The sequence below is a fragment of the Carettochelys insculpta genome, chromosome 29 (assembly GCF_033958435.1).
Source record: "Carettochelys insculpta isolate YL-2023 chromosome 29, ASM3395843v1, whole genome shotgun sequence".
Taxonomy (NCBI): domain Eukaryota; kingdom Metazoa; phylum Chordata; order Testudines; family Carettochelyidae; genus Carettochelys; species Carettochelys insculpta.
Window position 1 is genome coordinate 766,341 of NC_134165.1, and position 21,574 is coordinate 787,914.

Genomic DNA, 21,574 nt, shown 5'->3' on the forward strand with positions numbered 1-21,574 from the left:
TGCAGTGCTGCCCCCGTCCTTTGGTGATTTCCTGCTCCTCTGGTGTCTGGGGGGCTCCATGGGGCTCAGGCGGCGGGCGGCTCTGTGGGGCTCAGGCGGCGGGCGGTTCCGTGGGGCTCCGTGGGGCTCCGGCGGCGGGTGGCTCTGTGGGGCTTCGTGGGGCTCAGGCGGCGTGCGGCTCCGTGGGGCTCAGGCGGCGGGCGGCTCCATGGGGCTCAGGCAGTGGGCAGCTCTGTGGGGCTTCGTGGGGCTCAGGCGGCGGGCGGCTCCGTGGGGCTCCGTGGGGCTCAGGCGGCGGGTGGCTCCGTGGGGCTCAGGCGGCGGGGGGCTCCGTGGGGCTCCGTGGGGCTCAGGCGGCGGGCGGCTCCGTGGGGCTCAGGCGGCGGGGGGCTCCGTGGGGCTCCGTGGGGCTCAGGCGGCGGGGGGCTCCGTGGGGCTCCGTGGGGCTCAGGCGGCGGGCGGCTCTGTGGGGCTTCGTGGGGCTCAGGCGGCGGGCGGCTCCGTGGGGCTCAGGCGGCGGGCGGCTCCGTGGGGCTCCGTGGGGCTCAGGCGGCGGGCGGCTCCGTGGGGCTCAGACGGGGGGGGCCGGAAGCGCAGGCCGCACCATCATTACCACCTTGCGCAGGGAGTAGGCGCCGCCGTGGAAGTCGGCCCAGTAGACGCCATCCTGGTCGGGGGCGCGGTAGTGCCCCCCCTTGTACCAGACCCCGTTGAGGTTGGCGTGGGCGCAGGCGTTGTACCACCAGCCCCCCTTGTGGTAGTGGGCACAGTTCCCTGTGGGGAGGGGAGGTGTCAGGGCCAGGAGGTCCCTGGGAGGCAATACTGACCCCCCCAGACGTACAGCCCCTTGTGGCCCCTGGGGAGCTGCAGGAGGGAAAGGGGCAGCCCTTCCCACCGCCATACCACGTGGTGCCCCTTGCACCATGTGGCTGTAGGGGTCCTGGCCCCCCGTGGCCCTCCCCCCCGCCAAGCCACGTGGCCGTGGCGGTCCCTGCAGCCCCTCACCACTGTATGCGTCGTGGTCCCGGTCCGGCGTGCTGAAGGGGAGCCCGTCATGCCAGGCCAGCGAGTCGCCGGCACTGCCGTGGTACCGGCCCAGCCGCAGGCGGTAGGCGTCACCCGCGGGCTCCAGGAAGAAGCGGTCGTAGTGGGCGTATACCTGACGCCCCGCCCAGTCCTCCAGCAGCACCCGCAGCGCGTAGGGCCCTGGGCCCTGCCCGGTCACCCGCCGGATGCTCTCCAGCCCCAGCCAGTGCTCGCCCTCCAGGCTCCCGAAGCCGTGCTGGGCAGATGGGGCAGCAGTGAGGGGAGGGTACCAGTCAGGGTTTGGGGTGCCCAGGGGAAGAGTCATGGGCCAGGTGTGGGGGGGCCCCATGGGGTCATATGGAGCCCTGGCCCCACCCACTCCATCCCCTGCCAGGCCCATCACTGCAATCCCCGCCTTGCCCCTTGGCACAGCTCCCCCCCACCTCATAGCCCTGCCTTGCCCCGGGGATGCAACCAGGGGCTCCCAGGCCTTGTGCCCCCAGCAATGTCCAATCCTCTGCTCCCCAGTGAAGCCCCCATGACTTGGGCCCCCAGGAGCGGCCCCAGGCCCAGCCCCCCGTGACCCCCTGTGTCTCGTGCCTCCAGCCAGGCCCTAGGCCTCCCATGCTCAGGCCCCACATGCCCCCGGCCGGGCCCCAGCCCCCCCCCCGGCCCAGGGCCCCCACACCTGGTAGTGGTGCCAGGTGGTGAAGAAGGCGACGGAGCCATCCTGGCGCCGCTGGATCACGGCCCAGCCGCCACCCTCGTGCTCCTGCTCGCACCAGACCGTGAGGGCCTGGCCCGCGCCCTCCGGCTGCAGCTTGTAGACTCCGCTGGCCTCGTACCCGGCACGCCGCACAGCCAGGCAGTCCCGCCAGGGCCCTGTGTGCCCGGGGCAGCCACGTCAGAGCCATGGGGGACCCCAGGCCAGGCTCAGCATGGGGCTCTGGGGAGCCGGGGGACACTGGCCCCACTGGTCTCCCCACTGCCAGCTCTCTTTGCTGTGGCCTCCCCCTGCCAGCGAGGCCCCTTTGGGGCTGGGGGAGAAGTGAGCAGAACGGGCTGGTCCCTGCTGTGATGGAGTGGGGGATACCTGTGTGTGTGTGAGGGGCTCACGCAGGGTGGGGGTCTCCTGCTGGGGGTAACCTTGAGGACCAGGTGACACCTTTGTACTGCAGACAAAGGAGGAGGTGGCGCCTGAGGGGTTTGAATTGCAACTGGGAGTTGGGAGCAGTGAGTCTGGGCTGGGAAAGAGAGAGCGACACCAAGGAGGGGGCCAGGCCCTGGCTCTGGTGGCCCCTCAGGGCCTCCTCTCCCCAGCATGGATGGGACTGGCTGTCTCTGCCGGCTGCACTGACTCCTCTGTACGATGCTGTGTCCTGTCGGCTAATAAACCCGCTGTTCTCCTGCTGAGTGAGAGTCACTCCTGCCTGCGGACGGGTGCACAGCTTGGGGGACCCCCGAACCCCATCACACCTGCCCCGTCAGGAACCCCCCAACACATCTATGGCCTAGGCAGGGCTGGAGACGTGGGGCAGCTGGAGGGCTGGAGTGGGTCGAGGTAGAGGCCCAGGGTGTGGGCGAGGTGAAGGTTGGGTGTGAGGGGGCAGGCAGGGCCCATGGGGAAGTGGTGGGTTGGGGGGAGCAGAGCGGGGAGGTGGTGGGTTGGGGAGGTGGTGGATCAGGGGGGCCATGGGTTGGTGGGGTGGGGGCAGCAGGGTGGGGAGGCGATACATCGGGGGGCAGCAGGGTGGGTTGGGGGGAGGTGGTGGGTGGGGGGAGCAGGGCAAGGAAGCGGCAGTGTGGGAGGTGGTGGGGCGGGGGGCAGCAGGGGAGTTGGGGGGAAGCGGCAGGTCGGGGGCAGCGGGTCGGGGGGATGGTAGGTGGGGGAGCAGGGTGGGGAGGCGGTGGGTCAGGGACAGCAGGTCGGGTCGGGGGCAGCAGGGGGTTGGGGGGAGGTGGCAGGTCAGGGAGGACGGTGGGTCGGGGGAGCAAGGTGGGGAAACGGCAGGGTGGGAGGTGGTGGGGCGGGGGAGCAGGGCAGGGGGGTTGGGGGAAGCGGCAGGTCGGGCAGCAGGGGGGTTGGGGGAGGTGGCGGGTCTGGGGGACGGTGGGTCGGGGGAGCAGGGCGGGGAAGCGGCATGGCAGGAGGTGGCAGGGTGGCGGGTTGGGGGGGAGCAGGGAGGGTTGGGGGAAGTGGTGGGTCAGGGAGAAGCGGGGGGGTTGGGGGAAGCGGTGGGTCAGGGGGAAGCGGGGTGGTTGGGGGAAGCGGTGGGTCAGGGGGAAGCGGGAGGGTTGGGGGGGGTGGCGGAGCGAGGGGAAGCAGGGGGTTTGGGGGAAGTGGCGGGGCAGGGGGGAAGTGGTGGGTCGGGGGAAGCAGGGGGGTGTCAGGGGAAGCAGGGGGTCAGGGGGAAGAAGGGGGGTTGGGGGAAGGTGGCGGGGTGGGGAGAAGCGAGGGGGTCGGGGGAAGCAGGGGGGTCAGGGGAAGTGGCGGGTCGGGGAAAGCGGGCGGGGTCGGGGGTGGCGGGATGGGGGGAAGTGGCGGGTTGGGGGAAGCGGGGGGGTCGGTGGGAGGTGGCGGGGTGAGGGGAAGCAGGGGGTCAGGGGGAAGAAGTGGGGTTGGGGGAAGCGAGGGGGTCGGGGGAAGCGGGGGGGTCAGGGGAAGTGGCGGGTCGGGGGAAGCGGGCGGGGTCGGGGGTGGCGGGATGGGGGGAAGTGGCGGGTTGGGGGAAGCGAGGGGTCGGTGGGAGGTGGCGGGGTGAGGGGAAGCAGGGGGTCAGGGGGAAGCAGGGGGGTTGGGGGGAGGTGGCGGGGTGAGGGGAAGCAGGGGGTCGGGGGAAGAAGTGGGGTTGGGGGAAGGTGGCGGGGTGGGGAGAAGCGAGGGGGTCGGGGGAAGCGGGGGGGTCAGGGGAAGTGGCGGGTCGGGGGAAGCGGGCGGGGTCGGGGGTGGCGGGATGGGGGGAAGTGGCGGGTTGGGGGAAGCGGGGGGGTCCGGGGGTGGCGGGGTGGGGGGAAGCGGGGGGTCGGGGGGAAGCAGGGGGGTTGGGGGGAGGTGGCGGGGGGAGGGGAAGCAGGGGGTCAGGGGGAAGAAGTGGGGTTGGGGGAAGGTGGCGGGGTGGGGAGAAGCGAGGGGGTCGGGGGAAGCGGGGGGGTCAGGGGAAGTGGCGGGTCGGGGGAAGCGGGCGGGGTCGGGGGTGGCGGGATGGGGGGAAGTGGCGGGTTGGGGGAAGTGGGGGGGTCGGGGGGTGGCGGGGTGGGGGGAAGAGGGGGGTTGGGGGGAGGTGGCGGGGTGGGGGGAAGCAGGGGGTCAGGGGGAAGAAGTGGGGTTGGGGGAAGGTGGCGGGGTGGGGGGAAGCAGGGGGTCAGGGGGAAGAAGTGGGGTCGGTGGGAGGTGGCAGGGTGAGGGGAAGCAGGGGGCCAGGGGGAAGCAGGGGGGTTGGGGGGAGGTGGGGGGAAGCGAGGGGGTCGGGGGAAGCAGGGGGGTCAGGGGAAGTGGCGGGTCGGGGGAAGCGGGCGGGGTCGGGGGTGGCGGGATGGGGGGAAGTGGCGGGTTGGGGGAAGCGGGGGGGTCGGGGGGTGGCGGGGTGGGGGGAAGTGGGGGGTTGGGGGAAGTGGCAGGTCGGGGGAAGCGGGGGGGTCGGGGGGAGGTGGCGGGGTGGGGGGAAGCGAGGGGGTCGGGGGAAGCGGGGGGGGGTTGGGGGAAGTGGCGGGTCGGGGGAAGCGGGGGGGTCGGGGGGAGGTGGCGGGGTGGGGGGAAGCGAGGGGGTCGGGGGAAGCGGGGGGGTCAGGGGAAGTGGCGGGTTGGGGGAAGCGGGGGGGTCGGGGGGTGGCGGGGTGGGGGGAAGTGGCAGGTCGGGGGAAGCGGGGGGGTCGGGGGGAGGTGGCGGGGTGAGGGGAAGCGGGGGGTCGGGAGGAAGCAGGGGGGTTGGGGGAAGTGGCAGGTCGGGGGAAGCGGGGGGGTCGGGGGTGGCGGGGTGGGGGGAAGTGGGGGGTCGGGGGGAAGCAGGGGGGTTGGGGGAAGTGGCAGGTCGGGGGAAGCGGGGGGGTCGGGGGTGGCGGGGTGGGGGGAAGTGGGGGGTCGGGGGGAAGCGGGGGGGGTTGGGGGAAGTGGCGGGTCGGGGGAAGCGGGGGGGTCGGGGGGAGGTGGCGGGGTGGGGGGAAGCGAGGGGGTCGGGGGAAGCGGGGGGGTCGGGGGGTGGCGGGGTGGGGGGAAGTGGGGGGTCGGGGGGAAGCAGGGGGGTTGGGGGAAGTGGCAGGTCGGGGGAAGCGGGGGGGTCGGGGGGAGGTGGCGGGATGGGGGGAAGTGGGGGGTCGGGGGGAAGCAGGGGGGGTTGGGGGAAGTGGCAGGTCAGGGGAAGCGGGCGGGGTCGGGGGTGGCGGGGTGGGGGGAAGTGGGGGGTCGGGGGGAAGCAGGGGGGTTGGGGGAAGTGGCAGGTCGGGGGAAGCGGGGGGGTCAGGGGAAGTGGCGGGTTGGGGGAAGCGAGGGGGTCGGGGGGAAGCAGGGGGGTTGGGGGAAGTGGGGGGTCGGGGGAAGCGGGGGGGTCGGGGGGAGGTGGCGGGGCAGGGCGGGGCAGCAGGGCGGGGGCAGCAGGATGGGCTGGGGGGAGGCAGCAGCTACAGCGCTTATGCCCGTGCGACGCCTGCGGTGAACCGCCCCCCCGGACGTTCAGCCAAGCCAGCGGGGTCGGGGGGGGCACATCCCAGGCATGCTGGGGAGGCCCTGGGCCAGACCCGGCTCAGCAGCCAGCACCCACAGCCTTGGCAGGGATTGGCAGCGGGCGGGGGGGGGTCTGCAATCGGCCTCCCTTGGCTCCGCTCCCCGACTCACCCGGGGCCTGGGTGGGCAGAGCCGGCTCCGCCTGGTCGCCCAGCAGCTGGGCAGCAGCGTCGAAGTACATCCTGCTCTCGTTGGCGATGCCGGCCGGGCGGGGGGGCACCACGGGCACCAGAGGGGGCTGTGAGGAGACAGGGCAGGCCCTGAGCCAGGCCTGCCAACACCCCCCCCACTCCCCGGGCACAGCACGGCCCTGGCTGCCCCCTCACTCCCTGCCCCGTTCAGCACCCAGCACCCTGGGCCAAGAGCGGCTATAGGGCTGCAGCCTGGAATATGTGCAGCCCCCAGTGCCTTGCGCTCTGAACCAGCCCCCCTGGAATCGCAGCCAATGGAAGGGGCAGGGTTGGTGCCTGTGGGTGAATGCAGGGCAGCTCAGGGCCTCCTGTTCCCCCAAACATGAGCAGCCCCCCCACACCCCAACCTCCTGCTCTGAGCCCCCCGCACCCCAACCACTTGCACCCCCCGAGCCCTGAGTCCCCTCCCGAACACCAGACCCCTTGGTCATGTGCAGAATGAACTTTGTTATGGGCACCAATATGGACATGAGGTATTGCACGCCCCCAGCATGTTACACATCACCCCTGTGTCTCACTCCTCCAGCGTCACACATCACCCCGTGTCGCACGCCTCCAGCGTCACACATCACCCCGTGTCGCACGCCTCCAGTGCGTCACACATCACTCCCATGTCACATGCCCCCATCATGTTACACATCACCCCGTGTCGCATGCCTCCAGCGTGTCACACATCACCCCATGTCACATGCCCCCAGCATGTTACACGTCACCCCGTGTCACACGACTCCAGCGTCACACATCACCCCGTGTCACATGCCCCCAGCATGTTACACGTCACCCCATGTCGCACGCCTCCAGCGTGTCACACATCACTCCCATGTCACATGCCCCCATCATGTTACATATCACCCCGTGTCGCACGCCTCCAGTGTGTCACACATCACTCCCATGTCACATGCCCCCATCATGTTACACATCACCCCGTGTCGCACGCCTCCAGCGTGTCACACATCACCCCATGTCACATGCCCCCAGCAAGTTACACATCACCCCTGTGTCTCACTCCTCCAGCGTCACACATCACTCCGTGTCGCACGCCTCCAGCGTCACACATCACCCCATGTCGCACGCCTCCAGCATGTCACACATCACCCCATGTCACATGCCCCCAGCATGTTACACGTCACCCCGTGTCGCACGACTCCAGCGTGTCACATATCATCCCATGTCACATGCCCCCAGCATGTTACACATCACCCCTGTGTCTCACTCCTCCAGCGTCACACATCACCCCGTGTCACACGCCTCCAGCGTCACACATCACCCCGTGTCGCACGCCTCCAGCGCGTCACACATCACCCCGTGTCGCACGCCTCCAGTGCGTCACACATCACCCCATGTCACATGCCCCCAGCATGTTACACGTCACCCCGTGTCACACAACTCCAGCGTGTCACACATCACCCCATGTCACATGCCCCCAGCATGTTACACGTCACCCCGTGTCACACGACTCCAGCGTCACACATCACCCCATGTCACATGCCCCCAGCATGTTACACATCACCCCGTGTCGCATGCCTCCAGCGTGTCACACATCACCCCATGTCACATGCCCCCAGCATGTTACACGTCACCCCGTGTCACACGACTCCAGCGTCACACATCACCCCGTGTCACATGCCCCCAGCATGTTACACGTCACCCCATGTCGCACGCCTCCAGCGTGTCACACATCACTCCCATGTCACATGCCCCCATCATGTTACATATCACCCCGTGTCGCACGCCTCCAGTGTGTCACACATCACTCCCATGTCACATGCCCCCATCATGTTACACATCACCCCGTGTCGCACGCCTCCAGCGTGTCACACATCACCCCATGTCACATGCCCCCAGCAAGTTACACATCACCCCTGTGTCTCACTCCTCCAGCGTCACACATCACCCCGTGTCGCACGCCTCCAGCGTCACACATCACCCCATGTCGCACGCCTCCAGCATGTTACACGTCACCCCGTGTCGCACGACTCCAGCGTGTCACATATCATCCCATGTCACATGCCCCCAGCATGTTACATGTCACCCCGTGTTGCACGACTCCAGCGTGTCACACATCATCCCATGTCACATGCCCCCAGCATGTTACACATCACCCCGTGTTGCACGACTCCAGCGTGTCACACATCACCCCATGTCACATGCCCCCAGCATGTTACACATCACCCCATGTTGCACGACTCCAGCGTGTCACACATCACCCCATGTCACATGCCCCCAGCATGTTACACATCACCCCTGTGTCTCACTCCTCCAGCATCACACATCACCCCGTGTCGCACGCCTCCAACGTCACACATCACCCCGTGTAGCACGTCTCCAGTGTGTCACACATCACCCCATGTCACATGCCCCCATCATGTTACACATCACCCCGTGTCGCACGCCTCCAGTGTGTCACACATCACTCCCATGTCACATGCCCCCATCATGTTACACATCACCCCGTGTCGCATGCCCCCAGCATGTTACACGTCACCCCGTGTCGCACGACTCCAGCGTGTCACACATCACCCCATGTCACATGCCCCCAGCATGTTACACGTCACCCCGTGTCACACGACTCCAGCGTGTCACACATCACCCCATGTCACATGCCCCCAGCATGTTACACATCACCCCTGTGTCTCACTCCTCCAGCATCACACATCACCCCGTGTCGCACGCCTCCAGCGTCACACATCACCCCATGTCGCACGCCTCCAGCGTCACACATCACCCCATGTAGCACGTCTCCAGTGTGTCACACATCACTCCCATGTCACATGCCCCCATCATGTTACACATCACCCCGTGTCGCACGCCTCCAGTGTGTCACACATCACTCCCATGTCACATGCCCCCATCATGTTACACATCACCCCGTGTCGCACGCCTCCAGCATGTCACACATCACCCCATGTCACATGCCCCCAGCATGTTACACGTCACCCCGTGTCGCACGACTCCAGCGTGTCACACATCACCCCATGTCACATGCCCCCAGCATGTTACACGTCACCCCATGTCGCACGCCTCCAGAGTGTCACACATCACTCCCATGTCACATGCCCCCAGCATGTTACACGTCACCCCGTGTTGCACGCCTCCAGCGTGTCACACATCACTCCCATGTCACATGCCCCCAGCATGTTACACGTCACCCCGTGTTGCACGCTTCCAGCGTGTCACACATCACTCCCATGTCGCATGCCCCCAGCATGTTACACGTCACCCCGTCGCATGCCTCCAGAGTGTTACACATCACTCCCATGTCACATGCCCCCAGCATGTTACACATCACCCCCATGTCTCATGCCTGCAGCGTGTCACACATCACCCCGTGTTGCACGCCTGCAGCGTCACACGTCACGCCATGTTGCACGCCTCCAGCATCACACATCACCCCATGTCACACGCCTCCAGCGTCACACATCACCCCGTGTTGCACGCCTTCAGCGTGTCACACATCTCTCCCATGTCACATGCCCCCGGCATGTCACACGTCACCCCGTGTTGCACGCCTCCAGCGTGTCACATATCACTCCCCTGTCACATGCCCCCAGCATGTTACACGTCACCCCGTGTCACACGCCTCCAGCGTGTCACACATCACTCCCATGTCACATGCCCCCAGAATGTGACACGTCACCCCATGTCACACGCCTCCAGCGTGTCACACATCACTCCCATGTCACATGCCCCCAGCGTGTCACACATCACCCCATGTCGCACGCCTCCAGCGTGTCACACATCACTCCCATGTCACATGCCCCCAGCATGTTACACGTCACCCCGTGTCGCACGCCTCCAGCGTGTCACACATCACTCCCATGTCACAAGCCCCCAGCATGTTACAAGTCACCCCATGTTGCACGCCTCCAGCGTGTCACACGTCACCCCGTCGCACACCTCCAGCATGTCACACATCACCCCGTGTTGCACGCCTCCAGCGTGTCACACGTCACTCCCATGTCACATGCCCCCAGCATGTTACACGTCACCATGTCGCACGCCTCCAGCGTGTCACACATCTCTCCCATGTCACATGCCCCCAGCATGTCACACGTCACCCCGTGTTGCACGCCTCCAGCATGTCACACATCTCTCCCATGTCACATGCCCCCAGCATGTCACGTCACCCCGTGTCGCACACCTCCAGCGTGTCACACATCACCCCATGTCACATGCCCCCAGCATGTTACACGTCACCATGTCGCACGCCCCTGCGTGTCACACGCCGTCAGCGTGTCACATCACCGCTGTGCCGCACAACCGCTGCGTGGCACATGCCAGCTGCGTGTCTCACACCATCCGCGTTGGTGCACATTCCAGCCCTCGTTCACACGCGGCGGGCGGTACCTGGGGGGCGGGCGGCCCGGCGCCCGGCCGGCACTGCCGCTCCAGCTGCTCGAGGAGTGCGCTCTGGTTGTTGACGAGGGCGGCCAGGGCCTGGTAGCGCCGCTCCAGCTGGTGGTAGCTGGCGGCCAGGCGCAGCGCCTGCCCCGAGGCGTTGGCCACGCGCCCCTCGAGCTGGGCCAGCGAGCCGGGCTGCTGGCGCTGTTGCAGGGTGTTGTGCAGCAGCTGGGCGTAGAGCTGGCCCACGCGGGCATTCACGGCCCGGCTCTCCTTGCGCAGGGCCTTCACCTCGCTCACCAGCGCCCCGTCCAGCTCCACCAGCTCCCGCAGCCGCTGCAGCTCCGCCTGCTGCCGGCCCAGCGCCTCCTGCAGCGCCTGCGTCTCGCTGCGGTTGGGCCCCCCCGGTGCCGGGGCGGCGCGCACACTGCTCCAGCACACGGCCCCCGTGAACTTCTGCTGCGGCATGATGAAGGTGTAGGTGCACCTGGCCCCCCGGCTCCGCCCCGGCTCCTCCGCGTGCGCCAGCCCCGCCAGGCTCAGCAGCAGGGCCAGGGCCCAGGGCGCCATGATGCTGGGCTGTGGGGGGAGAATGGAGCTGAGCACAGGCAGCAGCATGGGGCTGCGAGCTGGGGGTCCCACCGCTGCCGCTGTCCTGCCGCTTGACCTGGGGCAAGTTCTGCCTGTGACTCAGGTTCCTTACCCAGGGGCTCCCTCTGTAGCTGGGGCAGGTTCCAGGCGCATTTCCTGCCTTAGCTCAGCCCCCGGGGGTGGGGGCAGGAGGGGAGGGAACCCAGGTGTCCGGGTGCCCACCCCCGGCACTAACCCCTACCACGCGCCAGTGCTGTTGGAGATGGCTGCTGCTCCCCCCAGCAGGACTCAGAGGGGCCAGGCAGACACTGGGCGAGCAGCCTGCTGCCTCACCCTGCACCGCTTGCTCCATGGAGGGGGGCTCTGGAGAGCAGCTCCCTGGTCTCCCCCCCACCCCTCCCCCACGTCCTGTCCCAGGCCTGGTGCTGGGCTTATCCCAGCCTGTAAACAGGGCTGGCCCCGAGCCTCTTCCCACACTGGCCCAGGAGCAGAGCCCACCCCCACCCCAGCAGCAGCATGGCTGTGCCAAGTGCCCCGAGATCTCAGCCCTGCCCCCACCCCGTCCCACACAGCCCGTGTGAGCCCCACTGTGCCACGGGGGAAACTGCGGCACGGGACGAGGCCGGACATTGCTCCCAAGTTGCACAAATAGGGGGACAAGGTGGGGAGTGAGTCCTGGCTCCTGGTGCCCCCCCACCACTCTAACCATTCCTCTGGCAGAGCTCGGGACAGGCCCCAGGAGTCCTCGCTCCCAGCCCCCACCCCAGAAACCCCCCTGCTCCCTGGCATGCAGCAACTGCAGGAGCTGCCCCCCGCCACAGCGCAGGGCGGGGAGGGGGCTGGGGGAACGGCCCTGGTGCCAAACCCCAGCACATCAGGTGACAAGCCCAGCAGCCAGCGAAGGCGCTTCCCAGGGTTGGTAACAGCCCTGGCCACACCGTGACGCAGGCACAACCCAGGGCACAGCAGCGCCCAGCCTTTGCGGGGGGCTGGAAATCAGACGCTGCAATGCCCTGCGCCAGCCCCTGAGCCTGGAACAGAGTGGGGCACGTCAGGTCCCCCGGCGCCCGAGTCTGAGCCAGGCCTGCCACCCCTGCAGCCAGGCCAGAGTACAGGGCCCCAGCAGTGCAGGAACACCCCAGCTCAGCTGTACGTGACGCTAACGGGCTGGGGGTGAAGCCAGCAGGAGGAGACTGGGGACACCTGATTGCTGGGCGCTGCCCGGACCCCAGCCTGGATCAGGGCCCCGTCAGGCCAGGCGCTGCCCAGACCCCAGCCAAGATCAGGGCCCCGTCGTAACAGGCGCTGCCCAGACCCCGGCTGAGGTCAGCGCCCCGTCGGGCCGGGCACTGCCCAGACCCGGGCTGAGTTCAGGGCCCCGTCAGGCCGGGCACTGCCCAGACCCCAGCTGAGATCAGGGCTCCATCGGGCCAGGCACTGCCCAGACCCCGGCTGAGGTCAGGGCCCTGTTGGGCCAGGAGCTGCCCAGACCCCGGCTGAGATCAGGGCCCCCTCGGGCCAGGAGCTGCCCAGACCCTGGCCGAGATCAGGGCCCCGTCAGGCCAGGCGCTGCCCAGACCCCGGCTGAGGTCAGGGCCCCGTCATGCCAGGCGCTGGCCAGACCCCGGCTGAGATCAGGGCCCCCTCGGGCCAGGCGCTGCCCAGACCCCGGCTGAGGTCAGGGCCCCGTCAGGCCAGGCGCTGCCCAGACCCCAGCTGAGGTCAGGGCCCCGTCAGGCTGGGCACCCAGGCAGTAAGAGGTAGAGCTCCAGGCTGGCAGTCTCTGTCGAGGGGGTGGCTGCCGCATGCAGCTCCCCCCGGTTTGTGGATCCCCTCAGCGGGGCAGGACTGGCCCCGCTCACCTCCCGGCCCAGCCTGGCACACTTTCCGTCTCCCTCAGCCGCAGGGACAGCCAAGGACATTTCAGGAGCGGACGCATTACATGTGAGAGAGCCCTGTTAGTACCCACCTGAACCCCGCTCCTGTCCTTGGCCAAGGGACAGAACCCAGGAGTCGTGGTGCCCAGCCCCTGCTCTAACCATTGGCCCCCACTTCCCTCCCAGGGCTGGAGTGAGAGCCCAGGAGACCTGGTACCCAGCCCCTTGCTCTGTCCCAATGGCCCCCACCGCCCCCCCAGCACAGCCCCTGACACTAGGCAGAGGAGGGGCTGGGGAATGCCAGCAGCACAAGCCAGATCCTGCTTTCTCCCCTGCTCTGCTCACGTCCTGCCCCTGGCTGGCTGGCGCCTCTCGACCTGCCGTCCCCGCCCCGAGCTGGGACACCCACCCCAGCCAGCCTGCGCCCCTCCCAGCCCCCAGGACCCACCTGCGCTGCGTGTCCACCAGGAGAAGGGTCCAGCCCCGGTGCCCCGGCTGCGGTGGGCAGTCCCAGGCCAGGGGGTGAGTGCCAAGGGCCGGCACCTCTGCTCAGCAGCTGCCCCGGCCGGGCTGCAGACGGCGGTGACAGCTGCAGGCCCCAGCTGAGCCCTGGCTGCCGCCTGCCTAGGAATGCTGCTCCCGGCCCGGCAGAGCTCCAGCCCTGCTCCCCCGCCTCCTCCGCCGCCCCGCCCAGCTCACAGCCCGGCCCAGCCCAGCTCAGCTGTGGGGGGCACCACCTGAGAGGGAGACCAGCCCTGCCCAGAGCCTGGAGGCGGCACGTGGGCGGGTTGGGCAGCGCTGGGCACTGCCCGGGGGTTCTTTCCCTTACGCCGCCTGACCGCGACGGGGCCCCCGAGCGCACCTGGCGTCTGGCCTGGGCTCAGCTCGCCAGCCCGGCCCGGCCAGCGCTGCCCGCCCTAGAGGTGCGAGGTGCCTGGCCCGCAGCGAGATCTGCGCTGGCGTTGCTGGAGAGAGACATGGGCCTTGGTGTCCCTTTGCCCAAGGGCACCTGGGAGCAAGGGAGAGGACGTGCTGGCAGAGGGGTCAGGCTGGGGCAGCGACAGGCACCCAGACCTGCTCTCGGCGATGGAACCGCAGGTCTGCGGTGCCCGCGGGCAGCCAGGCTGCATGAGGCTTGGCAGTGCCTCCCTGGCACCCATGCCCAGGTGTGCCAGCGCTGCCCGGGCCCGGCCAGGCAACGGGGCACAGGCAGCCTCTGGCACGCCGGCAGGGCGCTGCAGGGAGTCCCACAAGGGGGTGCAGGAGGGTGGTGGTGTGAGCCCAGTATGCGTAGGTGCCCCCAGTGTCGGGCACGGGGACAGTGGGGCTGGCAGGGTGCCCCGGTGGGCATGTGAGGTCCCAGTGCCTCCTGGTCACACCCTCACGGAGAGGTTTGTGTGGGGTCTCTGTGCCCACAGGGACGGTTGGGTCCTGCGGCAGGGGGGCTCGGGGCTGCCCAGCACAGTGCCCAGGGCTGGGCTGGGAGCACGGCCTGTCCCGAGGGGGTCCCAGCCTGGGGCACCTGGGACGCAGGGCAGGGCGGGGTGACGCCTGGGGACAGAGCCAGCAGGGAGCTGGCCTGGAACTGCTGCTGCGCGTGGGCGTCTGTGCAGCCTAGCAGGGCAGCAGCCGCTGGGCGCAGGGGTGTGGGGCCGGCAGCTCTGAGCCACCCACCAAAGTGGCCTTGCCAGAGCCACAGGCCATGGGAATAGGGGGTGTTTACCAAGCAGTGCCCTGGGCCGGGGCTGTCCAGCCAGCCAGCAGTGGGTCCGTGGGTCAGAGGGGCCGCCAGCCCCTTAGGGACAGGGAGCCCCCCGGTGCAGTGCCAGCGCTCAGGGTGGGGAACCAGGGCCCCAACCGCCTCATTCCAGTGCTGAGAAGTGCACAATCTGCTTTGAATTTCCGGGCCTCTGTAGCACAGCCAAGCCCCATGCCAGAGCGCCGGGGGCTCCCAGCTGAGCAGGAGGCAGGGCAGAGGGGCGGGGAACACGCAGAGCCAGGCTGCAGGCTGAGCGCCCCACGGCCGGGGCACCACTCAGCCAGGGGGTCTTGGCCAAGGGGGGTGCCAGGCTGGGCGCTTTGGCCTGGGAGTCTAGACATCCAGGTTCGCTTCCCAGTCCAGGAAATACACCCCTCTGCCCCCCTGTTTGGAGCCTCTGGGGCCTGCTGCAGTTGGCACGTTACCCTCTGTGTCGGTGGGGCACAGGCCCCTGGGGGCAGATCGGACAGGGTGGGTCTGCGGGGGGAGATGGCGGGGAGGTAGTGGGGGAACACAGAGCGTGTCCATGTGGTACAGAGTTGGGTGCATAGGCTGTGAGAGGTACATGCAGTGCAGGGTGGGGGCGCAGAGGTGCATCGTTGGAGAACGGGGGTGTGTGTGTGGACTGTGCTGTGTGGTTGTGGGGCAGTGTGTGGCGGCGGGGGAGAGGCGTCGTATGGAAGGACGGGTTGATGTATGGGGAGCAGTGTGGGAGGGTGTAGGAGTGCGGTGTGTGGGGACAGGGTGAGTACAGGGGGTGCAGTGGGGGTAGAGGGGGGTGTATGGGGAGCAGTGGGGGTAGAGGAGGGTGTATGGGGGTAGAGGGGGTGTAAGGGGTGCAGTGGGGGAGAGGGGGTGTATGGGGCAGGGATGTGTGGGGTACAGTGGGGGTAGAGGAGGGTGTATGGGGGTAGAGGGGATGTATGGGGTGCAGTGGGGGTAGCGGGGGGTGTGTGATGGGGTTCTGGGGTCCCCCAAGCTCTGCACCCCGTCCACAGGCAGGAGAGTCTCTCACTCAGCAGGAGAACAGCGGGCTTATTAGCCGACAGGACACAGCATCGTACAGAGGAGTCAGTGCAGCCGGCAGAGACAGCCAGTCCAATTCATGTTGGGGAGAGGAGGCCCCGAGGGGCCCCCAGAGCTGGGGCCTTGCCCCCTCCTTGGTCTCTCTCTCCCTCAGCCCAGACTAACTGCTTCCAACTCCCAGTTCCAATTCAAACCCCTCAGGCTCCACCTCCTCCTTTGTCTGCAGTACAAAGGTGTTACCTCATTGTCAGGGTTACCCTCAGCAGGAGCCCCCCACCCTCTGTGAGCCACACACACACACACACAGGTATCCCCCACTCCATCACATCTCTCCCCCCTTCCAGACCGAACTGAGCGGGGTCACTCAGCCAGTGACCTGGGGAAGTTTGGGGCCCTCCCCTCGTGACTGGGCATCGGCTGCACCCTCAGTGCTCCCCTTGATGTGCACCACCTCCATGTCATAATCCTGCTGGGGGAGGCTCCAAGTCAGGAGCTTGGTATTGGCCCTTTTCATGTGATGCAGCCGGACAAGTCCCTTTAGTTCCCTCAGGTTGGTCGGTCTCCCTGCTTCAGCCCCGGTCCGTCAGCCACGTTCTCAAATCGGGCAGGCAGAGCCCATACAGATGCTGCAGCACCAACAGATCAAATAGTTCTTTTCTGGTCTGGGCCCTGCCCTGTCTGACCACCAGCCCATACAGCTGCTCCGGCCAATGTTTGGAATTCAGTTACAGTCCAGTAAAAGAAGGTACAAATGCTTCCACCCTTGGCATTTAGCCAGACCACCAAAATGGTTGTGTGCCTCAGTTTCCCCTTCCATGCCACACAATAGGTTTGGAATGTTCCTCCTCATGTGAGAGGTTGCAAGACTAGTTACAGGGAACAATGGTGACATTTCAGAGTTACAGACTCCTTCAACATACAACTCATGCTTCTACATCAATGTCATGTCAAATGGCTCTTTCCAAACATTCAGTGCATGGTACAATTCTACAGCTTTTGGTAGCAGCACCCCTTGGCGTGATGGAGTGGGGGATACCTGTTTGTGTGTGAGTGGCTCACAGAGGGTGTGGGGCTCCTGCTGAGGGTAACCTTGATGACCAGGTAACACCTTTGTACTGCAGACAAAGGAGGAGGTGGAGCCTGAGGGGTTTGAATTGGAACTGGGAGTTGGAAGCAGTTAGTCTGGGCTGAGGGAGAGCGAGACAAAGGAGGGGGCCAGGCCCCAGCTCTGGGGGCCCCTCGGGGCCTCCTCTCCTCAACATGGATTGGACTGGCTGTCTCTGCCTGATGTACTGAGTCCTCTGTACGATGCTGTGTCCTGTCGGCTAATAAACCCGCTGTTTTCCTGCTGAGTGAGAGACTCTCCTGCCTGTGGACAGGGTGCAGAGCTTGGGGGACCCCAGAACCCCATCACACTTGGTTACAGCAGTCAGCGTGAGTAACAGAACAAACCCATTGCAAGTGTACATTTACGTTGCTCTTTGGTAGACCACAACCTTTGTGCAACATCCTTGAGAATCTGGTATTTTGGGGATAAATGGCTGAGGCCTTTCTTAGCACCATCAAGTTCTAATCTTCTCTCTTGCCCCCTGGGGTGGAAATTTGATCTCTCTGGCTGTGCCCACCCTTCTAACAAGAGCTGGGCCATTGATGATCTCAGGGAGACGGCCCCCTCCCAGCCAGCCTGGAAATTTGCAAACCAAACTGGTTTCTAAAAGTTGTTTTGTGAGTCCCAGACGCAGAATCCACATGAAGGAATCCCTGTTTATCCCTTATCGGCCCACCAGGCCCAAAGCTCCTTTGTCCTTCCACCTCCAACTACTGCCTCCCCATGGAATCAGAATTGGAGTTCAGTGTGAGAATATAAGTGTTTCTAGCATCTGGAGATGGGGAATTGCTGGCCCTCTCCTGCATCCTACAGAGACTGGCTGTGCAGCTGTTTTACTTGGTTCTCACAGGGCTGCTCACATTCCCTGGTAGTTTTCACTTTACTTGCACCAACTTCCAATTCCTGAGAAACTTTTACACTGCCTGCTTTGGACCCTTCCAGAGCACAGCCAGTGGTTTCACACTCAGGCAGGTCCTGGCCATCAGGAGCTGAAACAAACTTCTCCCCAGACAAAGGGTTGCTCTGGTGCTTACAGACAAGCACCTTTCCTGTTCACTCTCCTCCACCTCACTCCCATTTTCTGCAGTCCCCACAGACGGGTCAGGAAAAGTTTCAGGGAAATTCTCTTCCTTAAGAGCTTCCCCAAACAATAACTCACCCCTGTCTGGCTCCACAAGGGCACTGCTCCCTTGAGCCACAACCAGCTCCTAGGTTTCACCTACACCCAGGATCACTTCTGGCCCATCAGGCAGATTCCCACGTAATCCCCCTCCAGACAGACAGCCAGTACCACCGGACGGAAGGTTAGGGTCCCTTTCCTCCCTTCTGCTACCAGCTCCTTTATCTTCATCACTCAGCATAACTCCATTGCCCGTCTGTTCTTGTGTCCTGGCGAGAGGATGACTCTGGTAGGACAGAGTCCTCTCACCCCCTCCCAATAACACCTCAGCATCAGGCACAGAACAAGTACCAGAATCGTCTGGTCTCTGGGATTCCCTGATGATACTAACTGGATTAGACCAAGTTAAAGCATCATCCCCCCTGAGAGACACAGAGTTAGGCCCACTTCCCATCTGGGCTTCAGCTGCCCTCAGATCCAGCTCTGGGATCTTGGCCCCATCTCAAGCCCCCACAGCCTCAGACAAAGGATTCACTTCCCCAGAAGCAGAAGCACTTTTCTTGCACCAAGGACCAGTGTCCTTAGCAGGGATACCACTGCCCCATCCCAGAGCCATTCCCTCTGCTCCAGCCCCCATGGCTGGATTCAGAGACACACCTGGAATGCTCTTTTCTGGTGGATCCTTCTCCAGCCACCCTAGGCTGAGGAATCCTCCTCAGACAATGGGCTAGTTTCCTCATTGGCACCTTTTCCAAACGCAGGCTCTGCTCTCTCCCCAGGCTGCTGCTGCTGTTCAACACAGACAGACAATGGGAGACACTCTCTCCTTTGTCCCAGCCCCCCGGCTGGTCTCCACACACACACAGAAGGTGAAGCAGCTTCTCTCACAGACAACTTGCCATTCCCAGTGGATCAGCTGCTTTCCTGCACAGACACACAGGGACCTTCCTCGGCCCAGGCCTGGAAACCTCTTCGCAGGTCTGTCTTGGCCACTAGTAGATGATGGGTTGGAATCGCTCCTTCCCTCCTTGAGCTGTGGCAGGCCACTCGGTTCAGAGCTCCAGGCAGTCCAGGGTTCCCTGCCCCGATCTGGGCTCACCTCTGCAGGAGTTTCCTTAACCCTCAGCTCTGCCACTGCACATCCATGCTGCCTTGTCCAGCTCCTTTAATCTCGATTCGGGTCCAGGTGCTGCCACTTCACAGCGGAGTTGCTCAGCGTGGTTGCAGGCTCTCAGGCTGATGCCCTCTGCACCCCACGATTCCTGGAAGAATCCCTTCAGTGTGGCAGGCTCCTTGCGGGTCACAAGCTCCCCGGGGTTAGGCCGTAGGCCCCTCTGCCCTCTGGGACCGACTCCAACAGACTCCCAGCGGAACCCCTTCTTCTCTGTGACACCCGCTCTCAAGGACCATGAGCACACTGTCTTGGGAACAACTCATTCAGCGTCAGCCTCCTTGTGGGTCACTTGTTCCTGGGGGTTGGGCCGTCGGCCCCTCCACCTTCTGGGACCAACTCCAACTGACTCCCAGGAGTAACCCCTCCTCAGGTGTGACACCCCCTCTGGAAGACCATGACCACAGTTGCTTGGGTTCGGCCGCAGGCCCCTCCTCCTTGGGAAACTGCACCTCACTGCCCATCAGCACACCTGGGTCTCGCAGGCCCCTCTTCTTCCGTGGCGCCCGTCACTTACTACTGGATGCTCCATCCTCGGGGTGCAGAACATCCCACTTCTGACACCAGTGTGATGGGGTTCTGGGGTCCCCCAAGCTCTGCACCCCGTCCGCAGGCAGGAGTGACTCTTACTCAGCAGGAGAACAGCAGGTTTATTAGCCGACAGGACACAGCATCGTACAGAGGAGTCAGTACAGCAGGCAGAGACAGCCAGTCCATCCATGTTGAGGAGAGGAGGCCCCGAGGGGCGCCCAGAGCCGGGGCCTTGCCCCCTCCTTGGTCTCTCTCTCCCTCAGCCCAGACTAACTGCTTCCAACTCCCAGCTCCAATTCAAACCCCTCAGGCTCCACCTCCTCCTTTGTCTGCAGTACAAAGGTGTTACCTGGTCATCAAGGTTACCCTCAGCAGGAGCCCCCCACCCTCTGTGAGCCACACACACACACAGAGGTATCCCCCACTCCATCACAGGGTGCAATGGGGGTAGAGGGGGTGTATGGGTGCAGTGGGGGTAGGGTGTGCAGTGGGGGTAGAGGGGGGTGTATGGGTGCAGTGGGGGTAGAGGGGGTGTATGGGGCAGGGGTGTGTGGGGGTAGCGGGAGTGTATGGGGCAGGGGTGTATGGGGTGCAGTGGGGGTAGAGGGGGTGTATGGGGCAGGGGTGTGTGGGGGTAGCGGGAGTGTATGGGGCAGGGGTGTATGGGGTGCAGTGGGGGTAGAGGGGGTGTGTGGGGTGCAGTGGGGGTAGTGGGGGTGTATGGGTCAGGGGTTTGGGGGGGTAGAGGGGGTGTGTGGGGGTAGAGGGGGTAGCTGGGGTGGATGGGGGTAGAGAGAGTGTATGGGGCAGGGGTGTATGGGGTGTAGTGGGGGTGTGTGGGGTGCAGTGGGAGTAGAGGGGGTGTATGGGGCATATGAGGGTAGAGGGGGCATGTGGGGGTAGGGGGTGTATGGGTGCAGTGGGGGTAGCGGGGGTGTATGGGTCAGGGGTTTGGGGGGGTAGAGGGGGTGTGTGGGGGTAGAGGGGGTAGCTGGGGTGGATGGGGGTAGAGAGAGTGTATGGGGCAGGGGTGTATGGGGTGTAGTGGGGGTGTGTGGGGTGCAGTGGGAGTAGAGGGGGTGTATGGGGCGTATGGGTGCAGTGGGGGTAGGGGATGTATGGGGCGTATGGGGGTAGAGGGGTGTATGGGGTGCAGTGGGGGTAGAGGGGGTGCACCCCCACACCGCAATCAACAGGATCTCAGCCAGGCCGGAGCAAAAGGGTTATCGGCCGATAGAGACGCGGCGGCGAACAAAACTCGCAGCATTAACAAGAGGAACATTCAGGAAACCGTCTCCCCCTCTGTCCCCAGCCAGCCAGATTCTGAACCCGCCTTCCAGCTCCCTGCCCCACCCCCCGCCTCGTTGGCTTACAGGGCAAAAGGTGCCACCCGGGCACCTCCCCTGCAGGCAACCGTCGCACACCGGCCGAGGGGAAGCCTCCCTCCCTGGAGTCACCTCCGAAATTCCCATTGCCAGCTGGCAATGGTGCAGCGCCCAGGGCAACTGAGGCACACACAGGGCACTGAAACTCACGTGGCGAAACAAGGTCGATAAACCAAACCCCACGTTGTCACAGGACTCAGCGGGGTACGGGGCCAGGTGTATGGGATGCAGTGTGGGGAGGCACAGAGGCTACGTGAGATGCAATGGGGCTACTGAGGTTGCACAGGTGGGAGTATAGGATTGCAGGGTGCACAGGGGGCAGGGGTGGGTGTGGGGTGCAGTGGGGACACAGGAGGAGTACGGGGGGCACGGGGGGCGCGGTGGGGGTGGGGTGCAGTGGGGACACAGGAGGAGTACGGGGGGCACGGGGGGCGCGGTGGGGGTGGGGTGCAGTGGGGACACAGGAGGAGTACGGGGGGCACGGGGGGCGCGGTGGGGGTGGGGTGCAGTGGGGACACAGGAGGAGTACGGGGGGCACGGGGGGCGCGGTGGGGGTGGGGTGCAATGGGGACACAGGAGGAGTACGGGGGGCACGGGGGGGCGCGGTGGGGGTGGGGTGCAATGGGGACACAGGAGGAGTACGGGGGGCACGGGGGGGCGCGGTGGGGGTGGGGTGCAGTGGGGACACAGGAGGAGTACGGGGGGCACGGGGGGGCGCGGTGGGGGTGGGG

At 65.8% G+C, this 21,574-nt stretch overlaps 1 protein-coding gene across 3 annotated transcripts; it reads right to left on the bottom strand.

Annotated features, from left to right (window-relative positions):
• Window positions 1-46: 46 nt before the first annotated feature.
• Window positions 47-21,172, bottom strand: ANGPTL6 (angiopoietin like 6). Of its 3 annotated transcripts, XM_074979974.1 has the most exons (6): window positions 13,192-13,566; window positions 10,282-10,854; window positions 5,855-5,981; window positions 1,715-1,908; window positions 1,006-1,282; window positions 47-774 (listed from the first exon to the last, which is right to left on the bottom strand). In XM_074979974.1, the coding sequence occupies exons 2-6, from the start codon at window positions 10,843-10,845 to the stop codon at window positions 572-574; spliced, it is 1,365 nt and encodes a 454-aa protein (XP_074836075.1). In that variant the 5' UTR covers window positions 10,846-10,854; window positions 13,192-13,566; the 3' UTR covers window positions 47-571. The 3 variants fall into 3 exon arrangements, with proteins under 3 accessions (XP_074836075.1, XP_074836074.1, XP_074836073.1); XM_074979973.1 differs by lacking the exon at window positions 13,192-13,566 and adding an exon at window positions 20,994-21,172 and having other exon boundaries at window positions 47-1,282; XM_074979972.1 differs by having other exon boundaries at window positions 47-1,282.
• Between the last annotated feature and the right edge of the window lie 402 nt (window positions 21,173-21,574).

What these genes read in the sequence shown, in the direction of transcription:
- ANGPTL6 (XM_074979973.1), bottom strand. Translation starts at nt 10,845, where the DNA reads ATGGCGCCCTGGGCCCTGGCCCTGCTGCTGAGCCTGGCGGGGCTGGCG. An exon ending in TCTGCCCACCCAGGCCCCGG is followed by an intron (nt 1,909 to 5,854) that starts GTGAGTCGGGGA and finishes CCGGGCACACAG; the next exon opens with GGCCCTGGCGGGACTGCCTG. An exon ending in CCACCTGGCACCACTACCAG is followed by an intron (nt 1,283 to 1,714) that starts GTGTGGGGGCCC and finishes CCATCTGCCCAG; the next exon opens with CACGGCTTCGGGAGCCTGGA.